A 24,248-nucleotide genomic window follows, 5' to 3' on the forward strand; every position below is an offset into this window, starting at 1 on the left:
ACCTTGGGACATTCCTGCAGTAGTTCTCAAATTTTTTAGGTTTTATTTTATTCTGTGTAATAGTTTGGATCCACTTTTGCTCTGACATACTTATATCATTAAAATATAATATTTATGTGTGCACTACTTACATTAAAAGATACAAGCCCATAAGTTTAATTCAGAGAGAGATATTTAAGTGTACAATAAAGTAAAATTTAAGTGAGATACTTCATATTTGTTTTATTAGTATGATGCATGCTCCTCTTTTTTTTTTTTGAGCAAAGCATTTCCATCTGGGCTGGAGGCTTAAAAGGTGCTTTCAGGGAGAGACAGATCTTATATGGTGTGTTCAATTTAACGAATGCATTGCTTCCAAAGTTTTACAGAGCAGTATGTGCAAGCTCATTTTGTTAAGAGGATTATAGTGTCTCATTATTATTTTTAATTTTTATTTCTGTTAAATTAATCTGGCAAATACATTACAAGCCAGGTGTAGTCCTCTCATTCATAGATGTTATTCCAATGAGGTTAATATAAAAGCTGATAGTACCAAAAATACTTAGCAGGCTTCAAAATATTAATAGAGTTTTGGATAAGCATTGATTTTCAGTCTTTTTGGATCTTAAAGGAAGGAGTCTTAAAGGAATTCCGAAGCTGCTTGGGATAAATTATTTTCTTTTTTACGCTTTGGATTTTGGAATAACAATTTTTCAAGGCTGTTATGATCTAATTAAAATATATCATAGTTCTAGTGGTAAAAAATAATAATGAAAGAAAGACAATTGCATTCCAGGATGGGCTCTTTCTCTAATTGGATGTTTTAAATGTGATACATTTTAAGAGTCGTATTTTTGTGGCTCACTGTTGGCCGGATTCTTCATTTAGAGCATGAAAATTCAATATTGGCATTTTTTTGTAAAATTCATGAAACAAGCATTGTTACTTGTAATAAAAAGGCTACGTTCTGTGAGTTTGTATAAGAAAAAAAGTGAGTTTTTGATGATGCTTGGCTTGCAGTTCTGACATAGGTTTGCTTTCATACTGTAGATCTATGAGGATTCCATTGTTCTTCAGTCTGTATTCAAAAGTGCACGACAGAAGATTGCCAAAGAAGAGAGTGAGGATGAAAGCAACAATGACGATGATGATGATGATGATGATGATGATGATGATGATGAAGAGGAGTCAGAGTCAGAATGTAAGTTCCCTGCTGAATGCTGAGAAGGAAATACATTTAGGGAAGAGGGGGGAATTGATTTTTCCATTTGTGTACTGAGACTGGTTACAGACTTTCATTTTCCACTGGTGGAAGTAGTTTCTTATAAAGTTTGCTGTTTTGGCTGCTTCCATTCAGCTTAAGTCTCTTGGCTACTCTATTCTGGCTATATTTCTTAGAATTGTGCTGAAGACTTCAGGTGCTTTTAAGTACTGCTCAGATGGAAACAGATCTGACTTATCCTTATCTGACTGACCATGATTACATATGGACTTTTCCTGATCATGTTGCTTGTAAATATAAGTGCCTAGAACTAGTGACTTCCTTAATCCATAGGTGAGCAACCTTTCTGATATTATGCAATGTATATGATTAAGAACCAGAAAATGTTACTTCAGTGAGACAAAGGGAAAATGGAACTCAGATTGTTTGGCAAGCAGGAGATAACATTCATAATTTAAGAGGCCCAGCTAATCTGCTGTGAGATGGGCCCAGGCTGGGCCAAAAATTCATCTGGGATCTAGGGCATGCTGCAGGTTAAGTTGGAGTATCTCTTTTAAGAAGTGATACCCTCATCTCTTATTATTCTGATTTATTATCTCTGTTGGTAAAAATGTATGTCTTTTATTTCCAATTTGAATTTTAATTTGCTGCATCTCTGCTATTCCACAGAATTGCCAGTAGGTTCACAACACACTGATGTCAAAAAAATTACTATAGAAAGAGCCAGATCTACATATTACCTTTCAGCTCCCCTGACCAATTAAAGTTTCCTCAATAGGTACCTTCTCACATAACCTCTGAACTTGAAGTCCCTGCAAATTTGGAAACATGATATCGTGGAAAAGGAAGGATCCCTTCATTCTGCTTTCTGCTACCCAAGTGCTTCTACCCCATACTTTCTAACTACCTAGAACTGCACTTTGAAAGTGCGTCTGGATAGAGAAACTAGAGTACTTCTGCCTTGAGCTACTCTGCAAGTATTACAAGCAGCTGTGCAGAGCATGCAACTTCAGCAGTTCATCTGGAAATGAGCAGATACCCTGGAACTGGGCATTTGTGTTCTCTTCAGTAAGCTGTCAACTCAAAAATTTCCAGTCACCTCCACATGGAGTTTGTGTAATTAAAAAAACCCAAAATTGTCTGTTCCTACTGAAGATAGATGTTTTTCTATGTGCAGGCAACAAAAACTACTTTATTTCTTAACATGCATCTTCTTGTACAAAGTTCCCTGAGCGTAGCTGCAACACTAAATGCTATCTGTAAGTGCCACGCATTCTAAAAATGAAAGAAGGATGCACCTGATCAACTCTCGGATTTTCTTGATAGTTTAATGCAAATTAGCGCTGCAACTATCAAGAACACAAGTAAAAGCAAATATCTCTATTTAATTCCACAATCCAGACAAAGAACAGAAAGAGGATTTTTTCAGGCTACAAGGGGAGAATTTACATGAAGACAGACTGTTTAAAAGTTATTTAAAAGTTATTTAGTAGGAAAATGGTATACAATAAATAAAGGCAGATATTACATTCATATTCCACTTTTTACAGCAAAATCAGTGAAAGTCAAAATCAAGCTGAACAAGAAGGATGAAAAAAGCCAGGACAAAGGCAAAGGCAAGAAGAGGCAAAGCCGAGTAAAAGCCAAGCCTGTTGTGAGTGATAATGACAGTGATGAGGATCAAGATGAAAATGTAAGTTTTGTTCACTGAGATTTTGGAAATGATTGCAGTGATTTCATCTATACCCTGTCCTGTTTGCACTCAGAATTTTCACCTCTTCATGCTTAGAAACATTAAGCATTGTTTTTAATCTGTGTCATCACCTTGGGAGGATGGGGGAGCAGGTTCAAACTGTGTTAGGGTTTGCTTGTGGGATCTGGTCTTGGTGCTGGAAGACAAAAAGTCTGACACTTTTGGCATTTATTTTTTTAAGATGTTCTTTCTTTCTATGAAACTTTAAAACTCATGGTTTGTTTACTTTCATTCCCACACTAGAAACACTTGGTTTTAATTTCTCATAGGTGTTTCTATTAATGCAACAAATGAAGACAGATCTTTCCAGACTTTTTTAAAATACCTGGGTAGACAGAAAGGAGCTAGTGTTTCCTGACTCTGTGCCTTTTCTTCTCTGAAGAGGCCAACAGCAATTTAATTGGAATGAAATGTCATGAAAGGAAAATAGTAAATAACATATTACTTTTCTTATGGCTATCTTGATTTGTCAATTTAATTGTAATTTTTTCTTTTTTTCTTTAACAAAATCCATAGAATACTTGGCAAAGAATTTCTGACTTTTCTTGTGTCTCTTACCTCTAGGACCAGTCAGAAGCAAGTGGAAGTGATGATGAGTAATACACAGAGTTTATTTCCTTGGCAGAACTGACCCCATCCCCTTCCCTTCTCTCATTTTACAACCACTGAATTCATTTTGTTAAACAGACATTGGGTTGTATTCTCATCCTCTATAAACTATCTCTAGGATAGTGCCTGACAAACATGTGATATCATAGTGTAAAAAAGGAAAAAAGTAACATACTGTGACAAAATGGGCCTCAAAATTTTTTTAAAAAATCTCCAAAACAACAAAAAAGCTTTTGATGAAAAAATGTGCATTGATAGTATATTTCTCTCGTTGGGTTTCCTTGGTAATGGTTTCATCATGCCTGGTTTTATCATTTGATATTTTCAGTGTCATCAGCAAGACAAAAAAATGTCTTTTGTAGCATTGATAACCAGGAGAAGCCATAAAAAGCCACTGGTTATTTTATTTTTCATCAGGCAGTTTTCTGCTCTATTTTTTTTTTACACCATGGTGCATATATGCAACTTTGTTTAATAGCTTAGAAATATACAGTAGTTAGCCTTTACCTCACCTTGTCCTGTATACATTTTTTCACTTTATGCTTGATGATATTCAGAAAAATGCTTTTTTGAATTGTAGCAAATTTATGTGTACTGTAAACTTTGCTAAACTTTTCTCCTCTTGATTAAAAACAATGGGTTGAAAAATGTTTTAGCATATTGCAATCTATATAGTGTAATGAATGGCTTCTTTCATCAAACTGATCTTCTATGTTACCAGTGTGAATTCTCACCTTTTCCCTAAAGTGTACTTAATCTTTGCTTTCTTTGCACAATGTCTTTGGTTGCAAGTCATAAGCCTGAGGCAAATAAAATTCCAGTAATTTTGAAGAATGTTGTATTGGTGCTTTCCTAATAAAGGGATAATTTATCTCAATAAAAACAGCCTTGTGTTATTAATTCCACAAAAATAATTTTTACTATAGTGACAAGAGTGCCTCTTGTAGAGAGACCCAAGGTGCTCTGCTCTAAACAGGTAACATAAGAGCTTGTCTGAATTCCATAGGAACATCCTCAAAGAGAGATACAAGACAAGTGACAGCTATTAAAAGATACCTTGAAATGGAAGCAAAATTCCAGTCCCTAACTAGAATTCAAGTGATTAATCAATAAAACAAACATCTTTGTTCCTTTAAAATTTTTTTAGGAAATATTTCTGTCCATATGTTTTAGTGGGAAGTGAGACTGACAGGCCTGTAATTACCAGGGTCTTCCTTCTTACCCTTCTTGAAAATTGGGACAACATTTGCCAGCTTCCAGTCGACTGGGACCTCTCCAGACTCCCAAGGCCATTGAAAAATAATGGAGAGAGGTCCCACGATAACATCGGCCAGCTCTTTCAGTACCCTGGGATGAATCCCATTGGGCCCCATAGACTTATGTGCATCCAGCTGGAGCAGTGAGTCTCAAACAACTTCAGAGTCGGCTGGGAGTTTATCATCCCCCCAGTCACGGTCTTCCAACACAGGGCTCCGGGGGTCCCAGGGCCCATCATCAGTGTTGAAGACAGAGGCGAAGGTGGCATTAAACATCTCTGCTTTGTCTGCGTCCCTATTTGTGAGGTGACTGACCCCGTCAAGCAATGGACTAATGTTATCTCTGATTCTCCTTTTGCTATTAACATATTTTAAAAAGCCCTTGTTGTTGTCCTTCACAGTGCCGGCCAGCTTGAACTCTAATTGAGCTTTGGCCGTGTGAATTTTCTCCCTACAGCGGCAAACAGCATCTCTGTAGTCCTCCCGTGTTGCCTGTCCTTGCTTCCAATGTCCGTACACTTTCCTTTTCCACCTAAGTTCTAGAAGAAGATCCCTGCTCAGCCAAGCCAGCCTTCTGCCCCGCTGGCTTGACTTCCGACACTTTGGAATTGCCTGCTCCTGCGCTCTTAAGAGATGGCTCTTAAAAAGTGACCAGCATTCATGGACCCCAATACCTTCAAAAGCAGATTCCCAGGGGACCTTACTAACTAGCTCCTTCACCAGCCTGGAGTCTGCTCTCCCCACATCCAGGGTCGAAGTTTTGCTGGCAGTTTTTCTCCTATCGCCAGCAATTTGAAACTCAACTACTTTCGTGGTCACTGTGACCAAGACAGCCACCAATCACCACTTTGCCCACGAGTCTCTCTCTGTTTACAAACAACAAATCTAGGAGGGCACCTTTCCTAGTCGGCTCCCTTAGTACCTGCACCAAGAAGTTATCATCTATCTTCAACGTGCTTCAGGAATTTCCTGGACCTGTTTGTGTCTGCTGTATGATATTCCCAGTTGACGTCTGGGAAGTTAAAATCACCCATAAGGACAAGGGCAGCTGATCTAGAGATATCCCTTAATTTCTTGTAGAATAATTCATTGATGTAATTGTCCTGGCTGGGTGGTCGATAGTAGACTCCCACAACAACATCCGCTTTATTTGTTTTCCCCTTAATCCTTACCCAGAGGCTCTCAACCATGTCATCGCCAACTGCAAACACCATACAATCCAACCCCTCTCTTACATACAGTGCCACCCCCACCGCCTCGCCTGCCCTGCCTATCCCTCCTGAAGAGCCTATAACTGTCCATCACGGCACACCAGTCACAGGACTCATCCCACCAGGTTTCGCTTATGCCAATGATGTCGTAGCTCTGGGACTGGGCCAAAGCTTCTAGCTCCTCTTGTTTATTCCTCATGCTGCGCACATTAGTATAGAGACATTTCAAATGTGCTCCAGTGTACTCAGCACATCATGGAGCAGACCGAAGGACCTCGCTAGCACACCGTCCCTCAAACACTGGCGTGCCATCCCATGGCTTATCACTAGCGAGCCTGGTTTTTATCCCTTTCCCCTTCAAATCTAGTTTAAAGCTCTTTCAATGAGCCCTGCTAACTCCTGCACAAGGATCCTTTTCCCCCTTTGAGACAGGTGTACCCCATCTGTCGCCAGCAAGCCTGGTGTCATGTAGACCGACCCATGATCAAAAAACCCAAAATTCTGCCGGTGACACCAGTCACGGAGCCAGGTATTGATCAGCTGGGCCTTCCTGTTTCTTCCAACAACATTCCCTGCAACTGGAAGGATAAAGGAAAACACTACTTGTGCTCCTGATCCCTTAACCAGTCGTCTTCAAGGCCCTGAAGTCTCTTTTGATTGCCCTTGGACTTTTATTGCAACTTCATCGCTGCCTACATGAAAAGCAATAATGGATAATAATCCAAGGGCTGTACCAGGGTAGGAAGCTTTCTCGTAACATCTTTAACCCGGGCCCCAGGGAGGCAGCAGACTTCCCTAAGAAGTGGGTCTGGTGGAGATGCGTCTTTTGACAAAAAGTTATTTCATAAAATCAAAAACATTCATTGGCAAAATAAACCAAAACTCTAGGATTCAGCTGAAAACATAAATGTTGAAGAGCTACGGTGCCCATTTTTAACATGATCAGGCTCCATAATGCTCAGTTCCTCTCTCCAAATACAGCAACTATTTTGAAAGTACATGGCATTTTAAATTTCATAACAGGACAGGTAAATCAAAGCTACAAACTTTAGTGTGGTTCCCACATAAAAACCTTAAAACATTTACTGAATCTGTGTCACAGTATATTGTAAACCTACAGTTAAGGGTTTTACATGACAATAAATGTTTTGTACTCACTAAAATGGAGGTGGAGTAGAATGCAGTATATAGTACCTCAAAATTAACTTCCTACAGTCTTTTATTTTCAAAATAATCAAAAGAAGCCTGCATCTATATCTATACATCCCATTTTCCCTCCATTGGTAAGATTTCTGCACTTCAAGAAAAAAAGTATGATTACCACTTCAGCTCTCACTAAATACTCATGTAATTTGTAATTCAAACATGAAATAAGCAGTTGGAAAAGTGATAGTGTTCTGACACAGTGTTCTGGTGGCATAAGCTCTGGAACTGTTGGTTCCCCTCCCCACCAATATTTCATACATTCAATATTTGGAAAAAGCTAGCTGTTCTTTTTTTAAAAAAACTCATTACATATTTTGTGGGCGTGCATATACTTGAACGCGTGTGTGTATGGGAAGAAATGAAAATAAGAAGTGGAGTGGAATAGAAGAAATTTGAGAGTTAAAAAAAACCACCGACCCTAAATGAAAATGAAAAAACGAATGAACGAAAATGAATGAATTTAATGAAAAAATCACATGCATAAAAAGCCTTCATTAAGTAAACTATTAAAAACTGCCCCCAAAATCCTGCAAAAGAATACAAGAAGTCCAAAATATTTGGATTCTGGACTAGTGAAACTCTCTCTCTTCCTCTCAATGTGTGTGCATTTACTATCATCTTGAATTACTCAATAATACTTTTTCCTTCAATTTTATCATATTTTTCTCTAAACCCAGAAATGTGCAGAGCTAGAAGAGAGAAAGCATGTGTAATTTTTAATGTAGTCTACTAAAAAATGCAAGTGAAAATTGTGAGAAGTATACAACAAATAATACTGATGCAACATATCACATATTAAGCTAAGTTTTAACTGATGACATCTTCAGTACCCTCTTTGGGAGCATTCCTAGAATGCATTTTCAGAGAGGTTCCAATCCTACAAAAAGGCATGTTTGTAACTGAATGATAGGGAGCAGCAACATTGCTTTTAATATATGTCACACTGGAAAGAATTGTATGAACATCTGAAGTAATAGTACAAATCAAACCTGTATCACAGTGAATATAAAAAATGTATTAGCTTTGTTATTTCACAGTTTTAACTGCTTTCAATACAATAGATTTAATGACTACTGAAGGAATTTCTTTTAATATGGAAAGATTCTGGCAGATATTCACAAAAATTTTGCTTAAATTTTATTAAAAGTAGTTAAGTATTTTGAAAGCCTAAAATAAAGAATTACAGATGACAAAACCTTTCAATAACCTAAGACAACTCATTAAGCCACAGAAATTATATCAGGATCTGGCAGTTATTCTGTTTAAGCTGAGGTGTGTGTTATGCATGCAAAAATACTGTTATCTTAATTAAGATAGTTAATTGTTTTGCTGAATTGTTTGGAGGCGATATGAAAATTAGACTCCTTTAAAGAATCACAGAATCACAGAATAGTTGAGGTTGGAAGGGACCTCTGGAGACTGTCTAGTCCAACACCCACCCCCCCACCCCCCCCCCCAAACAGGGTCAACTAGAGCAGGTTCCTCAGGGCCACATCCAGTTGGGTTTTTAATATCTCCAAGGACGGAGACTCCACAACCTCTCTGGGCAACCTGTTCTAGTGTTTGACCACCCTCACAGTAAAAAAGAGGGGTTTTTTTCCTTATGTTTAAACAGAATTTCCTGTATTTTAGTTTGTGCCCATTGCCTGTTGTCCTGTCACTGAGAAGAGTCTGGCTCCATTTTCTTTACTTCCTCCCATCAGGTATTTACACACATTGATAAGATCCTCCCCGCCCCCGAGCCTTCTCTTCTCCAGGCTAAACAATCTCAGCTCTCTCAGCCTCTTCCTTATGTCAGATGCTCCAATCCCTTAATTATCTTAGTGGGCCTTTATTGGACTCGCTCTAGTATGTCCATTTCTTTCTTGTAGTTGGGAGCCCAGAACTGGACACAGTACTCCAGATGTGGTCACATCAGTGCTGAGTAGATACTTGGTATAGGCTCAGTTGACTCTGATGCCTCCCTTGACGGAGCTTGTTCCTCCTCAATTGTTCCCAGGGCACTATACCTGTTCTGTAATTGCAGATCTGCAGGCAGAGAAGGAGTCTTCCTTCTGTTGCCAGAAGTCACAAGCTTCAGGTCTTCCCTGACATGGGAGTCTCCATCTACTGGTCTTAGGATCACATGATAATTTGGGTTGGAAGGGTCCTCAGTAGGTTATCTAGTCCAACCTCCTCCTCAAAGCAGGGTCAGCTATGAGATTGGACCAGGTTGCTCAGGGTTTTATGCTCCTCTGAGCACAGCCTCTAAATGTACCTCCTTTGCATCATTTGCAAGCTTTTGCCTCTGCAGGGTCTCTGAAGACCATCTCCTGCCCATCCTCCCCATGCTACACAGCTGTATTGGGAGCCTTGCAGAAGACATTGTATTTGAGGAGTTAGGGATCTTGAACAGGCTGTCTGCTCTATTGGGGCTTGTACTTAGGGTTTGAGAAGCCCGTACGTTATTAATATAATCTGTAACTTACAATATATCTTTGGTAAAGGTAAACTGTATGTGGATCAAGGGGTGGAATGTAGAGATCCTGACCGAGAAACCGTTGCACATTTAGGAGTTAGTGATCCACATAACAGCTAATGGAAGTAGGCCCAGGCCTGTGCTGCGCTGCACGTACAGCATGGCTTTCAGGCCTGTGTTGTGCTGCACAAATTCCTTGGCCACAGGATAAACTCAGATAGCTCGTTGTAACAGAGGAGCCTGCAGACAGCTCCCACTTGGTACCTGCGACTACGCCACCTGCATGGCCTCGCCTTTATCTAACAGTGCAGCAACAAGTTCTCATGAGAATATCCTTTAGGAATAGAGTTGTTTTCTTGTAAGGAAACCGTAAAATAGCTTGCAGTCTCAAGCAGTCCCAAGCTGCACTCAAACTGCGCTCTCGCCTACCAGTTATACAGCTGCTTCCCAAGCACCAACTGAAACATCTTCTCTTTGATTGTTTTTAACTGCCTTACCTCATTTTCTTCTTCATGTTCTAATATAGCCTGTAGAAAAGCCCTCCGCTCATGGCTTGAAGATTTCTGATCAAACATTCCAGCCTGAATAACTTTTTGATCTACATTCAGTTTATACTTTGCAGCAGCGAGTATCTTCTCCTCCACACTGTTCACAGTGCACAGTCGCAGGACTCGAACCTCATTCTGCTGACCAATTCGATGAGCTCGGTCTTGGGCCTGCAAGTCCTATTAGGCAAAGAATATGGAATGATGCATAACGTAACTGTGCTACACAAATCACTCCCTGCTTAAAGGACACTGTAATGTTGGGTTTTATTAGCATAACAAAAGAAGTGCTCAAGCTACAGCCCACCACAATTCATCTAGCTCATTCCTGATTATCCTCCTTCTTGGGAGTTCATCAGACCCAGGCAGGCAAACTGGAGGAAAAAATATGTGCATGCTCTGTACAATGTGAATGCAGTAAGCCTAACACTTCTTGAAAGCATGTGCAGTAAGTGACCAAGATAGGCCACAGTATGTAATTCTTCTCTGCCGCTCAGAGTTCATGGCCTTTCAGGCCAGAAAGGAACCCTGAAGTAAAGCAACTCTCTAGTCCAGGTACAAGAACAGAGGCAACAATATAACTAGGTATATATTATAAAGTCCAGATATAAACCTGTGTATATCTAAAGCAAAACACTATTTCTGAATATCTTAAATGCGTTAGTAATTTAAGATGTATTGGGTCTGGCTAGAATAGAGTTAACTTTCTTCATACCAGCCTGTTGGGGGCTTGTCTGGGATGGTGCTGTGATACAGATTTGTCACCAAAAGAGTGTTGATAACGCAGCAATGTTTTGGCTATTGCTGAACAGTGCTTGCACAGCGTCAAGGCCTTCTCTGTTTCTCACTCTGCCCCCCCAGGGAGTAGGCTGAGGGTGGGCAAGGAGTTGGGAGGGGACACAGACGAGACAGCTGACCTGAATTGGCCAAAGGGATATTCCATGCCATATAACGTCATGTTCAGCAATAAAAACTGGGCAGAGTGTGTGTGTGTGTGTGTGTGTGTGTGGTGGGGGGAGGGGGGGGAGGCATGTATATGTGTGTTGGCTTCCAAGGTAGAACAGAACAGAACAGAACAGTTCAGTTGGAAGGGACCTACAACGATCATCCAAACTGCCTGACCACTTCAGGGCTGACCAAAAATTAAAGCATCTTAAGGGCATCATCCAAATGCCTCTTAAACACTGACAGGCATGGGGCATCGACCACCTCTCTAGGAAGCTTGTTCCAGTGTTTGACCACCCTCTCGGTAAAGAAATGCTTCCTGATGTCCAGTCCGAACCTCCCTTGACTGAACCGTTCCCACGCGTCCTGTCACAGGATACCAGGGAGAAGAGATCAGCACCTCCCTCTCCACTTCCCCTCCTCAGGAAGCTGTAGAGAGCAATGAAGTCGCCCCTCAGCCTCCTTCTCTCCAAACTAGACAAACCCAGAGTCCTTAGCCGCTCCTCATAGGACATGCCTTCCAGCCCTTTCACCAGCTTTGTTGCCCTCCTCTGGATGCATTCAAGGACCTTCACATCTGGTTGCCTGCCAAATGTAGCCCAGAACTGCACACAGTACTCAAGGTGAGGCCGCACCAATGCTAAATACAGCGGGATAATCACCTCTTTTGACTGGCTGGTTATGCTGTGTTTCATGCACCCCAGGATGCAGTTTGCCCTCTTGGCTGTCAGGGCACGCTGCTGACTCCTATTGAGCCTGCTGTCAACCAGCACCCTTTCTGCAGGGCTGCTCTCCAGCCACTCCTCTCCCAGTCTATACTTGTGTCCAGCATTACTCCGTCCCAGGTGCAGAATCCGGCATTTGTTCTTGTTAAATTTCATGTCACTGATGATTGCCCAATGCTCCAATCTATCCAGAACCCTCTGCAAGGCCTCTCGTCCCTCAAGAGAGTCAACAGCACCTCCCAGTTTAGTATCGTCAGCAAACTTGCTAAGGGTGCATTCAACTCCTGCATCCAGATCATTGATAAAAATATTGAACAGAACTGGCCCTAGGATTGAGCCCTGAGGAACACCGCTGGTGACTGGTTGCCTGCCAGATGTAGCCCCATTCACTACAACCCTTTGAGCCCTGCCCTTCAGCCAGTTCTTCACCCAGCGCACCGTGTACCTGCTCATCTCCCAGTTGGACAACTTGTCCAGAAGGATGCTGTGAGGGACAGTATCAAAAGCCTTACTAAAATCCAGAAAAACTACATCCACCACCTTCCCTTCATCCACTAGGTGAGTGACCTTATCATAGAAGGATATTAAATTAGCTAAAGAGGACTTTCCCTTTGTGAACCCATGTTGACTGTGCCTGATGATTGCATTGTCCTTTAAATGCCTTTCAATAGCACCCAGCATGATTTTTCCGGGTACTGAGTTTAGACTAACAGGTCTGTAGTTTCCTGGGTCTTCCTCGCACCCTTCTTGTAAATTGGAATAACATTGGCTAGCTTCCAGTTAGCAGGGACCTCGCCAGACTCCCAAGACCTTTGGTAGATGATCGAGAGGGGTGCTGCTGTAACATTCGCTAGCTCCTTCAGTACTCTAGGGTGAATCCCATCAGGCCCCATGGACTTGTGAACATTCAGCTGATACAACTGGTCCCTTACAATTTCAGCGCCCACAAATGGAAAGTCACTGTTCCCGCAGTCATGGTCCTCCGACTCAGGGGACCGGGCAGCCCAAGGTCTATCATCGATATTAAAGACTGAGGCAAAAAAGCATTGAATGCCTCTGCCTTTTTCTTTGTCCCTATTAGTCAGGTGACCATCTTCATCAAGTATCGGTCCAATGTTTTCCTTAGACCTCCTCTTACTATTAACATACATAAAAAAGCCTTTCTTGTTGTCTGACACAACACTGGCCAGTTTCAACTCTAGTTGAGCTTTAGCCTTTCCTGTCTTCTCCCTGCATATGTGAACCACAGCTCTGTACTCTTCCTGCAAAGCCTGACCTCGCTTCCAGAGATCATACAGTTTCTTTTTCTGCCCGAGTTCCAAGAGGAGTTCCTGTTCAGTCCAGCTGGTCTTCTGCCCCGCTTGCTTGACTTGCGACACAATGGGATGGCCTGCTCCTGTGCTTCTAAAAGGTGGTTCTTAAAAACCGACCAGCTCTCGTGGATTCCTCAGCCCTCAAAAGCAGATTCCCAGGGGACGCTGCTAAGTAGCTCCCTGAGTAGCTTAAAGTTTGCTCTCTTGAAATGCAGGGTAGCAACTCTGCTGTCCTTTTTTCTCATTACACCAAAAATTTTAAACTCAACCATTTCATGATCACTGTGGCCAAGACAGCCACCTACCGTCACATCTGCCACAAGTCCATCTCTAGTCACAAATAGCAAGTCTAGGAGGGCATCTTTCCTAGTTGGCTCACTGAGTACTTGTGACAAGAAGTTTTCTTCCACAAACTTCAGGAATTTCCCAGGCTTGCTTGTCACAGCAGTATGGTATTCCCAGTTGATGTCTGGGAAGTTGAAATCTCCCATAGGGACAAGGGCTACCAATCTAGAGATTTCTCCTAATTGCCTATAGAATAACTCATCAGCGCTAACATCCTGGCTGGGCGATCAATAGTAGACACCCACAACGACATCTGCTTTGTTTTCCATCCCCTAATCCTCACCCAGAGGCTCTCAACCACGTCATCCCCAACTGTAAGGGCTGTACAATCAAACCTCTCCCTTACATACAGTGCAACTCCTCCACTTCGCCTGCCCTGCCTATCCCTCCTGAAAAGCCTGTAGCCCTCCATCCCAGCACTCCAATCGCAGGACTCATTCCACCAAGTCTCACTAATACCAATGACATCATGGCTCTGGGAACGGAGCAATGCTTCCAGTTCATCCTGTTTGCTTCTCATACTGCGTGCATTGGTGTACAGGCATTTCAGATGTGCTCCTAAGCCCTCAGTGCTCTCTGGAGCAGAGTAAATGCTCCCATTAGCATTGCCAGCCTCAGGCGATGCCATGCCAACCCTTGGTTTACCTTTGGCAATCCTCTTGGTATCCCCTTCCCCCACTGATTCTAGTTTAAAGCCCTCTCAATCAGTCCTGCCAGCTTACGAGCAAAGATGTGTTTCCCCCATCGGGTCAGGTGGATCCCGTCAGGCCCCAGCATACCTTGTGCCTTGAAGACTCTTCCATGGTTATAGAACCCAAAGTTCTGGCAGAGGCACCAGTCCTGGAGCCAGGTATTGATGTCTTGGGCACGCCTGTTTCTTCCAATGTCTCTTTTATATCTTTCCTTCACTTCTTAAACTGTCTTTATCTCAACCCAGGACTTTTCACCCTTTTGGCCTTCTGATTCTCTCCCCCATTCCGCTAAGGGGCTAGGAAGCAAGCGACTGTGTGGGTGCTTAGCTGCTGGCTGGGGTCAACCCACCACCATGTGGGGCACCAAAAAGGACTGTGGTGGGTTGACCCCGGGCAACGGCCAAGCACCCACACAGCCACTCGCTCACTCCCCTCTCCCGTGGGATGGGGAGAAAATAGAAGGAAAGTGAGAAGAATGATTGATTGAAATAAAGACCGTTTAATAAGTGAAGCAAAATCTGTGCGTGCAAGTAAAGCAAAGGAAGGAATTTATTTACTATGTCCTTTTGGCAGGCAGATGTCCAGCCACTTCCTGGAAAGCAGGACCTCAGCACACATAACGGTTCCTTGGGAAGACAAACGCCATGACCACAAACGTCCCCGCTTCCTCCTCCTTTCCTTGAGCTTTTATTGCTGAGCGCAACATCATATGGTATGGAATATCCCTTTGGTCACTCTGGGTCAGCTCTCCCAGCTGTGCCCCCTCCCAGCTTCTTGCCCACCCCAGTCTACTCATTGGTGGGGCAGAGTAGGAAAAATCAAAAGCCTCGCGGCTGTGCAAGCACTGTTCGGCAACAGCCAAAACACTGGCGCGTGCATTATCAACACTGGCTTGGTCACAAATCCAAAATACAGCACCATATGGGCTGCTATGAAGAAAATTAACTCCATCCCAGCCAGACCCAGTACAGACTCTAGTCCAGGTACAAGAACAGAGGCAACAATATAGCTGGATATATATAAAATATAATCTAGCTATAGACCTGTGTATCTAAAGCAAATCACTATTCCTGAGAATCTTAAATGCATTAGTAATCTTAGAAATTATTTAATCTGCTGCATGAGCTTTTAACTTTGAATGGAGAGCTATTTATTAGTGCCTTATGATTAAAGGGTGAACAAAGTTATACCAATGAAACAGAAAATGCAGACTGTAAGACTCTAACTTTGAGGATTCCCTGACACTCAGAAAAACTATATACGCAGACGCAGTATCACTTTACCGATTTAAAACAAAACACTACTTGATTGTAGCAGTTTGCCTTACCAATTCTTCTCAAAGCAGCATTTTATGATATACTTTCATTTCACTGTCAATCTTCCCAAATTAAAACACAAAGCCTAAAAGCACAAACAATTATTTCCATATTACATGAAGATAATTAAATAAAAATAACCTGATGAGGATTCCAATCACTATCAAAGATTATAACAGTGTCAGCAGCCTGGAGGTTCAAGCCCAGCCCTCCTGCCCTTGTACTCAGCAAGAAGATGAAGTACTGTGAGCCAGGTTCATTAAACTTCTTCAGCAGGGCAGCTCGATCCTCCGATTTTGTTGTACCTGAGAAGAAATTAAAAAAGAAATAAAAAGAAACCCTATGACAAAGATCTTCTACTGAAATAATTTAAAAGCAATCTTAGTTGTTTAAGGCACGTGTGGAAGGGAAATTTTAGCTCACTTGTTCTTTGCCATCTCAGCTATATTTTCTATAATATAGACAACAAACACTAACCATGGATGTTTCAGCCAACTGTCTATAGCACTTGGGAGGAGGGTTCCCAAACTTTTATCTTTTAAGTAGGCTTGACATTTCAAAAGGGGACTTTGAAAAGATGCAACTATCTGTTTGACAACGTTTTATGACTGACAAGTTTCAATAGATGATATACACACGCAAAATGGAGCTTCAGTTTTGATTAAGGCCTTATGAACACTCACAGAATCTAAATATTTTAAAAACTATATGTGTACACAAACATAGATTTATTAACATTTCACTATTGGCCTTAAAAATCAAGATTAATATCAAGGGAACAAAAATTCTTAAAAGATCACATTCAAAACACAATGGTATCAATAGGGGAGGGAGAGAAAGCAGAGAATTCAACCATGGTAAAAGGCCTACACAAAGCTCTAAGTAACAACTAAGCACTGTACACATTGGCAACAAGGTGAATTTCCTGTACTTTGACAATCAGTTTTTACTGATCAGCTTGATCTGACCCTCTGCTTGTTTTATCTTTTTACATCTCTGCCTGTAGCTGAAGACAGACAGAAGTTTGATATTTTTATTCAGATGTCCATACACATATAGTACAGAGGAGGAAGTTTTTCTACTACATAGTCAAATTGCTGAACCAGAAAAACACTCCCAAATGTATTTTCATTCAGCTTACCATCAAGACGTAAGTAAAGGAAATTTCGAAATGCAAAATAGTCCTCCATAATGGTCATGAGTGATGTCATTTGACAGAAAAGAAGCACACGATGGTTAGTGGCTCGCAACTTAGGTAAAATACGATCAAGTAGTTCAAATTTCCCTGAGGCCCGATAAAGCTCAGCTCTGTTTAAGAGGAAAAAACACAATAAATGCCACGATAAGCCTGCTTTTAGAAGAGTTTTTAATAATGCATTCTAATTACAATTGTGTCATATCATGGTAATGGATAGATTCCTTTACTCAAAGGAAAACAAAACTGATAGCACTTTTCTCTCTTTAAAACTGTTTATGATGTTGATTAAAATAAGAAAAAAGCCCACATGAATTGCATCTCTGTATTTATTTGTTAGGAAAGGGTTCCTCCCACCAAATATAAGAATTCTGTGGACTCTCAAGCACATCAAATATCTTCCTTTATGAGCCCAGTATTTTTTTTTCATTATTTCTCAAAACAAGCATTATTTCTGAAGTACATAAGCATTTTATTGGTTTAGATGCTCTCCCACAGGATCTGCTTGCAATCAGCATCTACTGGAGCCACAAGTTATATTCATCAAGTGTATGTTAGAATTGATTACTTTTCCACTCACTACTGTGCATGTGAAAGCAAAGGAGTACAGACCAGACTAGTTTATATACAGAAACAATGGGAAACTACTACATAGTCAAATTGCTGAACCAGAAAATCAAGGTGATATTTTAACAAGGAGTGAGAAAGTAACTGCTTTTCAAAAGCTTTTTGAAAGTGGCTTTTTGGAAATGTTCCCATCATTATGTGACTTTGTTGCCAAAAATTGTGCAAGCATGTCACCTATAAAAACTCTCATATTCATACACTTAAAAGACTTGGAAGAAGAATTTCCTAACCTGTTTAGAAATCTTCCAAATGAAGAGTTTCAGTGGGTTTTGAACCCATTTGTTAAAAAACATAAAAATGCAACACCTTCCAATTAGTTTGCAAGAACAACTGATTGACATCATGGAAGATGGAAATTTACTAGCCTTATTTCAAGAAGAACCTTTGCATAATTAGTGGATGGGAGTGATAAATTAGTATCATGATTTAATAAGCACAGCCAATGATGCACTTCTTCCATTTGGATGTACATATCTTTGTGAGTTTTCTTTTCCATATATATATAATATATATAATATTCCATATAATTCCATATAATAATTTTTAGTGAGAGCAAAATTTTTTATTGTATCATATCAAAATATTCTTTATATAATCTTTATCTCTTCCTTTTTAATTTCTTTTTTCATATTCTTATAATGTATATAATATATTAGCACAGTAGTATATGTATATAATTTATAAATAAACTAACACATATATTGGGAGTACGTTCTCAAAATTTTTTTACTGATGGGGTACATGATCAGAAAAGTTTGGAGATCACTGATCTATACTATTCTTTCTTCCTTTGTAGTGTTAGTTCCAATAAATGGCTTTTTAAGCAATAGTTTACAGAGTCTGAGTGCCTTTCTTACTGGGATTATAATAAACCAGCACCTCCTGGTCCAGAACAGCGTTCTCTGCCACAAGGGCACATTGCTGGCTCATATTCAACTTAGTATCCACCAAGACACCCAGGTCTTTTTCTGCAAAGCTGCTTTCCAGCTGGTCGGTCCCCAGCCTGTACTGGTGCATGGGATTATTCCTCCCCAGGAGCAGGACGTGGTACTTCCCCTTGTTGAACTGCATGAGGTTCCTGTCAGCCCATTTCTCCTCTTGTTGAGGTCCCTCTGAATGTCAGCACAACCATCTGGTATACCAGCAACTACTCCCATTTTAGTATGATCTGTAGACTTGCTGAGGGTTCATTCTGTCCCATCATCCAGGTCATGAATGAAGTCATTAAACAGTATTGGTCCCAGTGTTGACTAGTGACTGGTCTCCGGCAGGACTTGATGCTACTGAGCATGACCCTCTGACCCTGTCAGCACAACCAGTTTCCAATCCACCTCACAGTCCATACTTCATTAGCTTGTCTATGAGGATCTTATGGGAGACAGTATCAAAAGCTTTACTGAAGTCAAGATAAGCAACATCCACTGCTCTCCCCTCATCCACTGAGCCAGTCTTCTCTTTGTAGAAGGCTATTGCGTTGGTCAGGCATGACTTCCACTTTGTAAAACCATGCTGACTACTCCCAATCACTGTCTTGTCTTTCATATGTTTGGAAATAGCTTCCAGGAAGACTTTCCCAGGGATCAAGGTAAGGCTGAATGGCCTGTCAGCCTCTGGAACCTCCTTCCTGAAGATAGGAGTGACATTTGCTTTCTTCTGGTCCTTGGGAACTTTCCCTGATCACATGATCTTTCATAAATTGAGAGCGGCCTTGCAATGACATCAGCCAGCTCCCTCAGCACTTGTGGACACATCCAATCCGGATCCATGGACTTGTGTATATTCAGTTTGTTTAAATTTTTGTTAACTTGATCCTCCTCTACTGAGGGTAAGTCTTCATTGCTTCAGACTTTGCCAGGCCTCTGAGACCAGTAGGGATCCTGGAAGGCAAGCCTTACCAGTCAAGACTGAGGTAAGGAAAGCAGAGTGCCTCAACCTTTTCCATGTCCTTTGTCATCAGGTTCCGTGCCCCTTTCAGCAGCAGGCCCACATTTTCTCTAGCCTTCCTTTAGCTGCTTATGTACTTATAGAATACTTTTTTGTTGTCCTTCATGTTCCTTTCCAGATTAAACTCCAGGTGGGTTCTATCTGACTTTCCTAATCCCATGCCTGCATGCTCGAACAGTGTCTCTATATTCCTCCTGGGTCACCTACCCCTGCTTCTACCTCTTGTACACTTCCTTTTTATGTTTGAGTTTAGGCAGGAGCTCATTGTACATCCATGCAGGCCTCCTGCCACCTTTGCTTGATTTCCTGCTCATCAGAATGGACCATTCTTGAACTTGAAGGAGGTGATCCTTGAAAAATCAACCAGCTCTCCTGTACCCTTTTTCTCTCCAGGCCATATCTGTCACGGATGGAGTGAGAGTGCACTTCACTCGTAAGAGAGAAGCAAAATACACTTCTCCTGGTTTCGGCTGGGATAGAGTTAATTTTCTTCCTAGTAGATGATATAGTACTGTGTTTTGGATTTTAGTATGAGAATAATATTGATAACCTACTGATGTTTTGGCTGTTGCTAAGAGGTGTTTACACTGGTCAAGGACTTTTCAGCTTCCCATGCTCTGCCAGGTGCACAAGAAACTGGGAGGGGGCACAGCCAGGATAGTTGATCCAAACTGACCAAAGAGCTATTCCATACCATATGACATCACGCTCAGTATAAAAACTGGGGGGGAGTTGGCTGGGTGTAGCGGTCGCTGCTCGGGGAGTGGCTGGGTGTCAGTCGGCGGGTGGAGAGCAGTTGTATCACTGTTTTTTTTCCCCTGGGTTTTTGTTCCTCTCTCGTTCCCTTGTTGTTTTCCTTCTCATTACAATTTTTATTGTTGTTGTTGTTCCATTTATTAAACTGTTCTTATCTCAACCCACAAGTTTTCTTACGTTTGCTCTTCTGATTCTCTCCCCAATCCCACGGGGAGGGGGAAGGGTGAGCGAGCAGCTGTGCAGTACTTAATTGCTGACTGGGGCTAAACCACAACAGTCTTTTTTGGCGCCCAATGTGGGGCTCGAAGGGTTTGAGATAATAACAGATTAACCAGAGCATATTAAGGAATTTAGATCTGTTAGTAGTTGCGGGCTACAATATTGATTCATCTGTTCTTGATATTGGTTTACCTGATCTGCACCATGCTCATTTTTTTGCTCTACATGTTAAAGATCGGTGTTGGTTTTTGCAGTTTGCTGTGCTCTGCTGCGATTAGTGATGTTTTGCTTGCAAAATTTGTTATTACTGGGTGTATACTTGGTATCTTGGGTACACTTGGGTGTATTTTGGTATCTAAGTGCCATACTGAAATCATTACTGTATGTCAGGTACCACCTTATGGAGACAATTAGCAATTATACCTCTTCCTCTGAGAGGTTTTTTATGGAGGAAATGCAGAATGGCACCTTCGCTACTTTCTTCTACAATGTTTCCTCCTTTGTTACAATAACTTTTCAGTATCTTGAACATCCTTGGGTAGGTAAGATACATCTATTGATATTGCTTGGGAATATTGTTTCAGTTTTGTCTAAGGTTAGTAAGCAATTTAAGAATATCATCCAGAGATCTGCCCCAAGGCCGGATAGTTATGAGTGGCAGGGTGTGTGGGATACAGCATGGGCAAACACCTAGTACGGTGGGCACCTGCAGTGTTTTGGAACTTCACCCCTGAACAAGTGCAGAATCCTGAAAAATTAGTAGAATATTTGGAAAAAGTATGTTGTCACCCTGACAATTCTAAGGAGATACAAATCACTGCAATGTGCTGGGGCCTGGCCCATGCCTACCGAGCCCTGTTCAACACGATTCAGAACCCTCAAGGTTCTGATGACAAAACGACAGGCACTGCGGCTACTCCGGACCCTCCTGCGACAGGCACTGCGGCTACTCCGGACCCCCCTGCGACAGATAATGCAGTTGAACCAGGGAACCAACTTGTGTCAGTATCAGTCACCCCTATACATAAGAAGAAATCTTGGAAGCGAAAGTCAGCTCGTTTAGAAAGGGAAGATGAAAGAGCAGGGCCATCACAGGGAGAGGAAGAGGAAGAAGTTGTGGATGAGATGGAAACTACCCAATCCCTATCCCTGAGTGAGCTGTGAGATATGCAAAAAGATTTCAGCCGTCATCCAGGCGAGCACGTTGTCACCTGGCTGCTCCGATGCTGGGATAATGGGGCCAGTAGCCTGGAATTAGAGGGTAAGGAAGCCAAAAAGCTGGGATCCCTTTCTAGGGAAGGGGGCATTGACAAAGTGATTGGAAAAGGGGCACCAGCCCTCAGTCTCTGGAGGTGACTCCTGTCAGCTATGAAGGAAAGATATCCCTTCAAGGAAGATGTTGTATATCACCCTGGGAAATGGACCCCCATGGAAAAGTGTCCTGTACCTGAGGGAATTAGCCATGCTGGAGGTGATTTATGGTGACCTGGGCGACGAGCGGTTACCCAAAGATCCAGATGAGGTCCAGTGCACACGACCCATGTGGTGGAAGTTGGTACGGAATGCACCCCATCGCTGTGTGCCAACTCATCGGCAATACTGACCTGGAAAGACAGAGAGGGTCCAACAGTGGATGAAGCGGCTAGTCACCTCCAGGAATATGAAGAAAGTATCTCTTCCTCCCTTGTCTCAGCTGTGGAGAAACTGTCCCGGAAGGTCCAGCGACTCGAAGAAGATAGGTCCTACTCCCCACCTGTATGGACCAGTGTCTCAGCTATTAGGAGTCAGCGTTCTTCTGCTCAAGAGAGAGGATATAGAGGGTACACACCATGGGGCACCCTATGGTTTTACGTGCGTGACCACGGAGAGGACATGAGGAAGTGGGATGGAAAACCTACCTCAACCCTAGAGGCACGGGTACGTGAGTTGCAAGGAAAAACAATCCCCAAAGGGGGTTCTTCCAGGAAAATTGCTGCTCTGGTTTCCAGTGGACAGTTCTCCAGACAGAGTAAAAGGGCTGATCTTATCTTACTCCTGATTTAAATGAAGAAACTCCTGACTCGTATATACAAGAAATGGGTAATGAATACTATGACCAGGACTAGGGGGGCCCTGCCTCCAGCCAGGTGGAGGAAAGGGACAACCGGGTTTACTGGACTGTGTGGATTCAGTGGCCTGCCACATCAGACCCACAGGAGTATAAGGCTCTAGTAGACACCGGTGCACAGTGTACCCTAATGCCATCAAGCTATACAGGGGCAGAACCCATCTGTATTTCTGGAGTGACAGGGGGATCCCAACAGCTAACTGTATTGGAGGCCGGAGTGAGCCTAACTGGGAATGAATGGCAAAAGCACCCCATTGTGACTGGCCCAGAGGCTCCGTGCATCCTTGGCATAGACTACCTCAGGAGAGGGTATTTCAAGGACCCAAAAGGGTTCTGGTGGGCTTTTGGTATAGCTGCCTTGGAGATGGAGGAAATTAAGCAGCTGTCTACCTTGCCTGGTCTCTCAGAGGACCCTTCTGTTGTGGGGTTGCTGAGGGTTGAAGAACAACAGGTGCCAATCGCTACCACAACGGTGCACCGGAGGCAATATTGTACCAACCGAGACTCCCTGATTCCCATCCATAAGCTGATTCATCAACTGGAGAGTCAAGGAGTGATCAGTAAGACTCGTTCACCTTTTAACAGTCCTATATGGCCAGTGAGAAAGTCTAATGGAGAGTGGAGACTAACAGTAGACTATCGTGGCCTGAATGAAGTCACACCGCCGCTGAGTGCTGCTGTGCCGGACATGCTGGAACTGCAATACGAACTGGAGTCAAAAGCAGCCAAATGTTATGCTACAATTGATATTGCTAATGCATTTTTCTCAATCCCTTTGGCAGCAGAGTGCAGGCCACAGTTTGCTTTCACTTGGAGGGGCGTTCAGTACACTTGGAATCGATTGCCCCAGGGGTGGAAACACAGCCCCACCATTTGCCATGGACCCCTTCCCCCCCCGGTGTAGTGTAGTCTTTAACAGTCCATTTTATTGTTCGATTTTCCCGGAGGCTGGTGCATGATAGGGGATGTGATATACCCACTCAATGCCATGCTCTTTGGCCCAGGTGTCTATGAGGTTGTTTTGGAAATGAGTCCCGTTGTCTGACTCAATTCTTTCTGGGGTGCCATGTTGCCATAAGACTTGCTTTTCAAGGCCTAGGATAGTGTTCCGGGTGGTGGCATGGGGCACAGGATATGTTTCCAGCCATCCGGTGGTTGCTTCTACCATTGTAGGCACATGGCGCTTGCCTTGGCGGGTTTGTGGGAGTGTGATAGAATCGATCTGCCAGGCCTCCCCATATTGATATTTCAGCCATCACCCTCCATACCACAGAGGCTTTAACCACTTGGCTTGGTTAATTGCAGCGCATATTTCACATTCATGGATAACCTGTGCAATAGTGTCCATGGTCAAGTCTACCCCTCGGTCACAAGCCCATCTATATGTTGCATCTCTTCCTTGATGGCCTGAGGTGTCATGGGCCCACCAAGCTATAAATAATTCACCCTTATGTTGCCAGTCCAGGTCCACCTGAGCCACTTCAATCTGAGCAGCCTGATCCACCTGCTGGTTGTTTTCATGTTCCTCAGTGGCCTGACTCTTGGGTACATGAGCATCTATGTGACATACTTTTACAACCAGGTTCTCTACCTGGGCAGCAATGTTTTGCCACAATGCTGCAGCCCAGATGGGTTTGCCTCTGTGCTGCCAATTGTTCTGCTTCCATTGCTGTAACCACCCCCACAGGGCGTTTGCCACCATCCATGAGTCAGTATAGATATAGAGCACTGGCCACTTTTCTCATTCAGCAATGTCTAAAGCCAGATGGATGGCCTTTACTTCTGCAAATTGGCTCGATTCACCATCTCCTTCAGCAGTTTCTAC

General features: G+C 42.5%; 2 protein-coding genes across 9 annotated transcripts in view; one reads left to right on the plus strand and one right to left on the minus strand.

Moving 5' to 3' along the window:
* Positions 1 to 4,420, plus strand: part of LOC140650456 (probable global transcription activator SNF2L2) — a 180,946-nt gene extending 176,526 nt beyond the window's left edge. For all 8 annotated transcript variants that reach the window (XM_072858700.1, XM_072858698.1, XM_072858701.1 and 5 more), the window contains 3 exons: positions 1,030 to 1,180; positions 2,752 to 2,894; positions 3,519 to 4,420. In XM_072858700.1, the coding sequence (XP_072714801.1) occupies positions 1,030 to 1,180; positions 2,752 to 2,894; positions 3,519 to 3,554 (330 nt within the window). In that variant the 3' untranslated portion in view covers positions 3,555 to 4,420. The remainder of the gene's footprint in view (positions 1 to 1,029; positions 1,181 to 2,751; positions 2,895 to 3,518) is intronic.
* A 5,193-nt stretch (positions 4,421 to 9,613) lies between these two features.
* LOC140650755 (probable global transcription activator SNF2L2) lies at positions 9,614 to 16,887 on the minus strand. The gene is made up of 3 exons (XM_072859473.1): positions 16,717 to 16,887; positions 15,717 to 15,880; positions 9,614 to 10,419 (listed from the first exon to the last, which is right to left on the minus strand). Exons 1-3 carry the CDS (start codon positions 16,784 to 16,786, stop codon positions 10,120 to 10,122), a joined length of 534 nt encoding a protein of 177 aa, XP_072715574.1. The 5' UTR covers positions 16,787 to 16,887; the 3' UTR covers positions 9,614 to 10,119.
* Between the last annotated feature and the right edge of the window lie 7,361 nt (positions 16,888 to 24,248).

This window comes from Ciconia boyciana, chromosome 4, assembly GCF_034638445.1.
Source record: "Ciconia boyciana chromosome 4, ASM3463844v1, whole genome shotgun sequence".
NCBI classification, from domain to species: domain Eukaryota; kingdom Metazoa; phylum Chordata; class Aves; order Ciconiiformes; family Ciconiidae; genus Ciconia; species Ciconia boyciana.

Excerpts from the sequence above, each read along its gene's own strand:
- LOC140650755 (XM_072859473.1), bottom strand. The coding sequence starts at position 16,786 with ATGACATCACTCATGACCATTATGGAGGACTATTTTGCATTTCGAAAT. Across the intron at positions 15,881-16,716 it reads CCTTTACTTACGTCTTGATG|GTACAACAAAATCGGAGGAT; the intron begins GTAAGCTGAATG and ends ATTTCTTCTCAG. Across the intron at positions 10,420-15,716 it reads GTGATTGGAATCCTCATCAG|GACTTGCAGGCCCAAGACCG; the intron begins GTTATTTTTATT and ends TTTGCCTAATAG.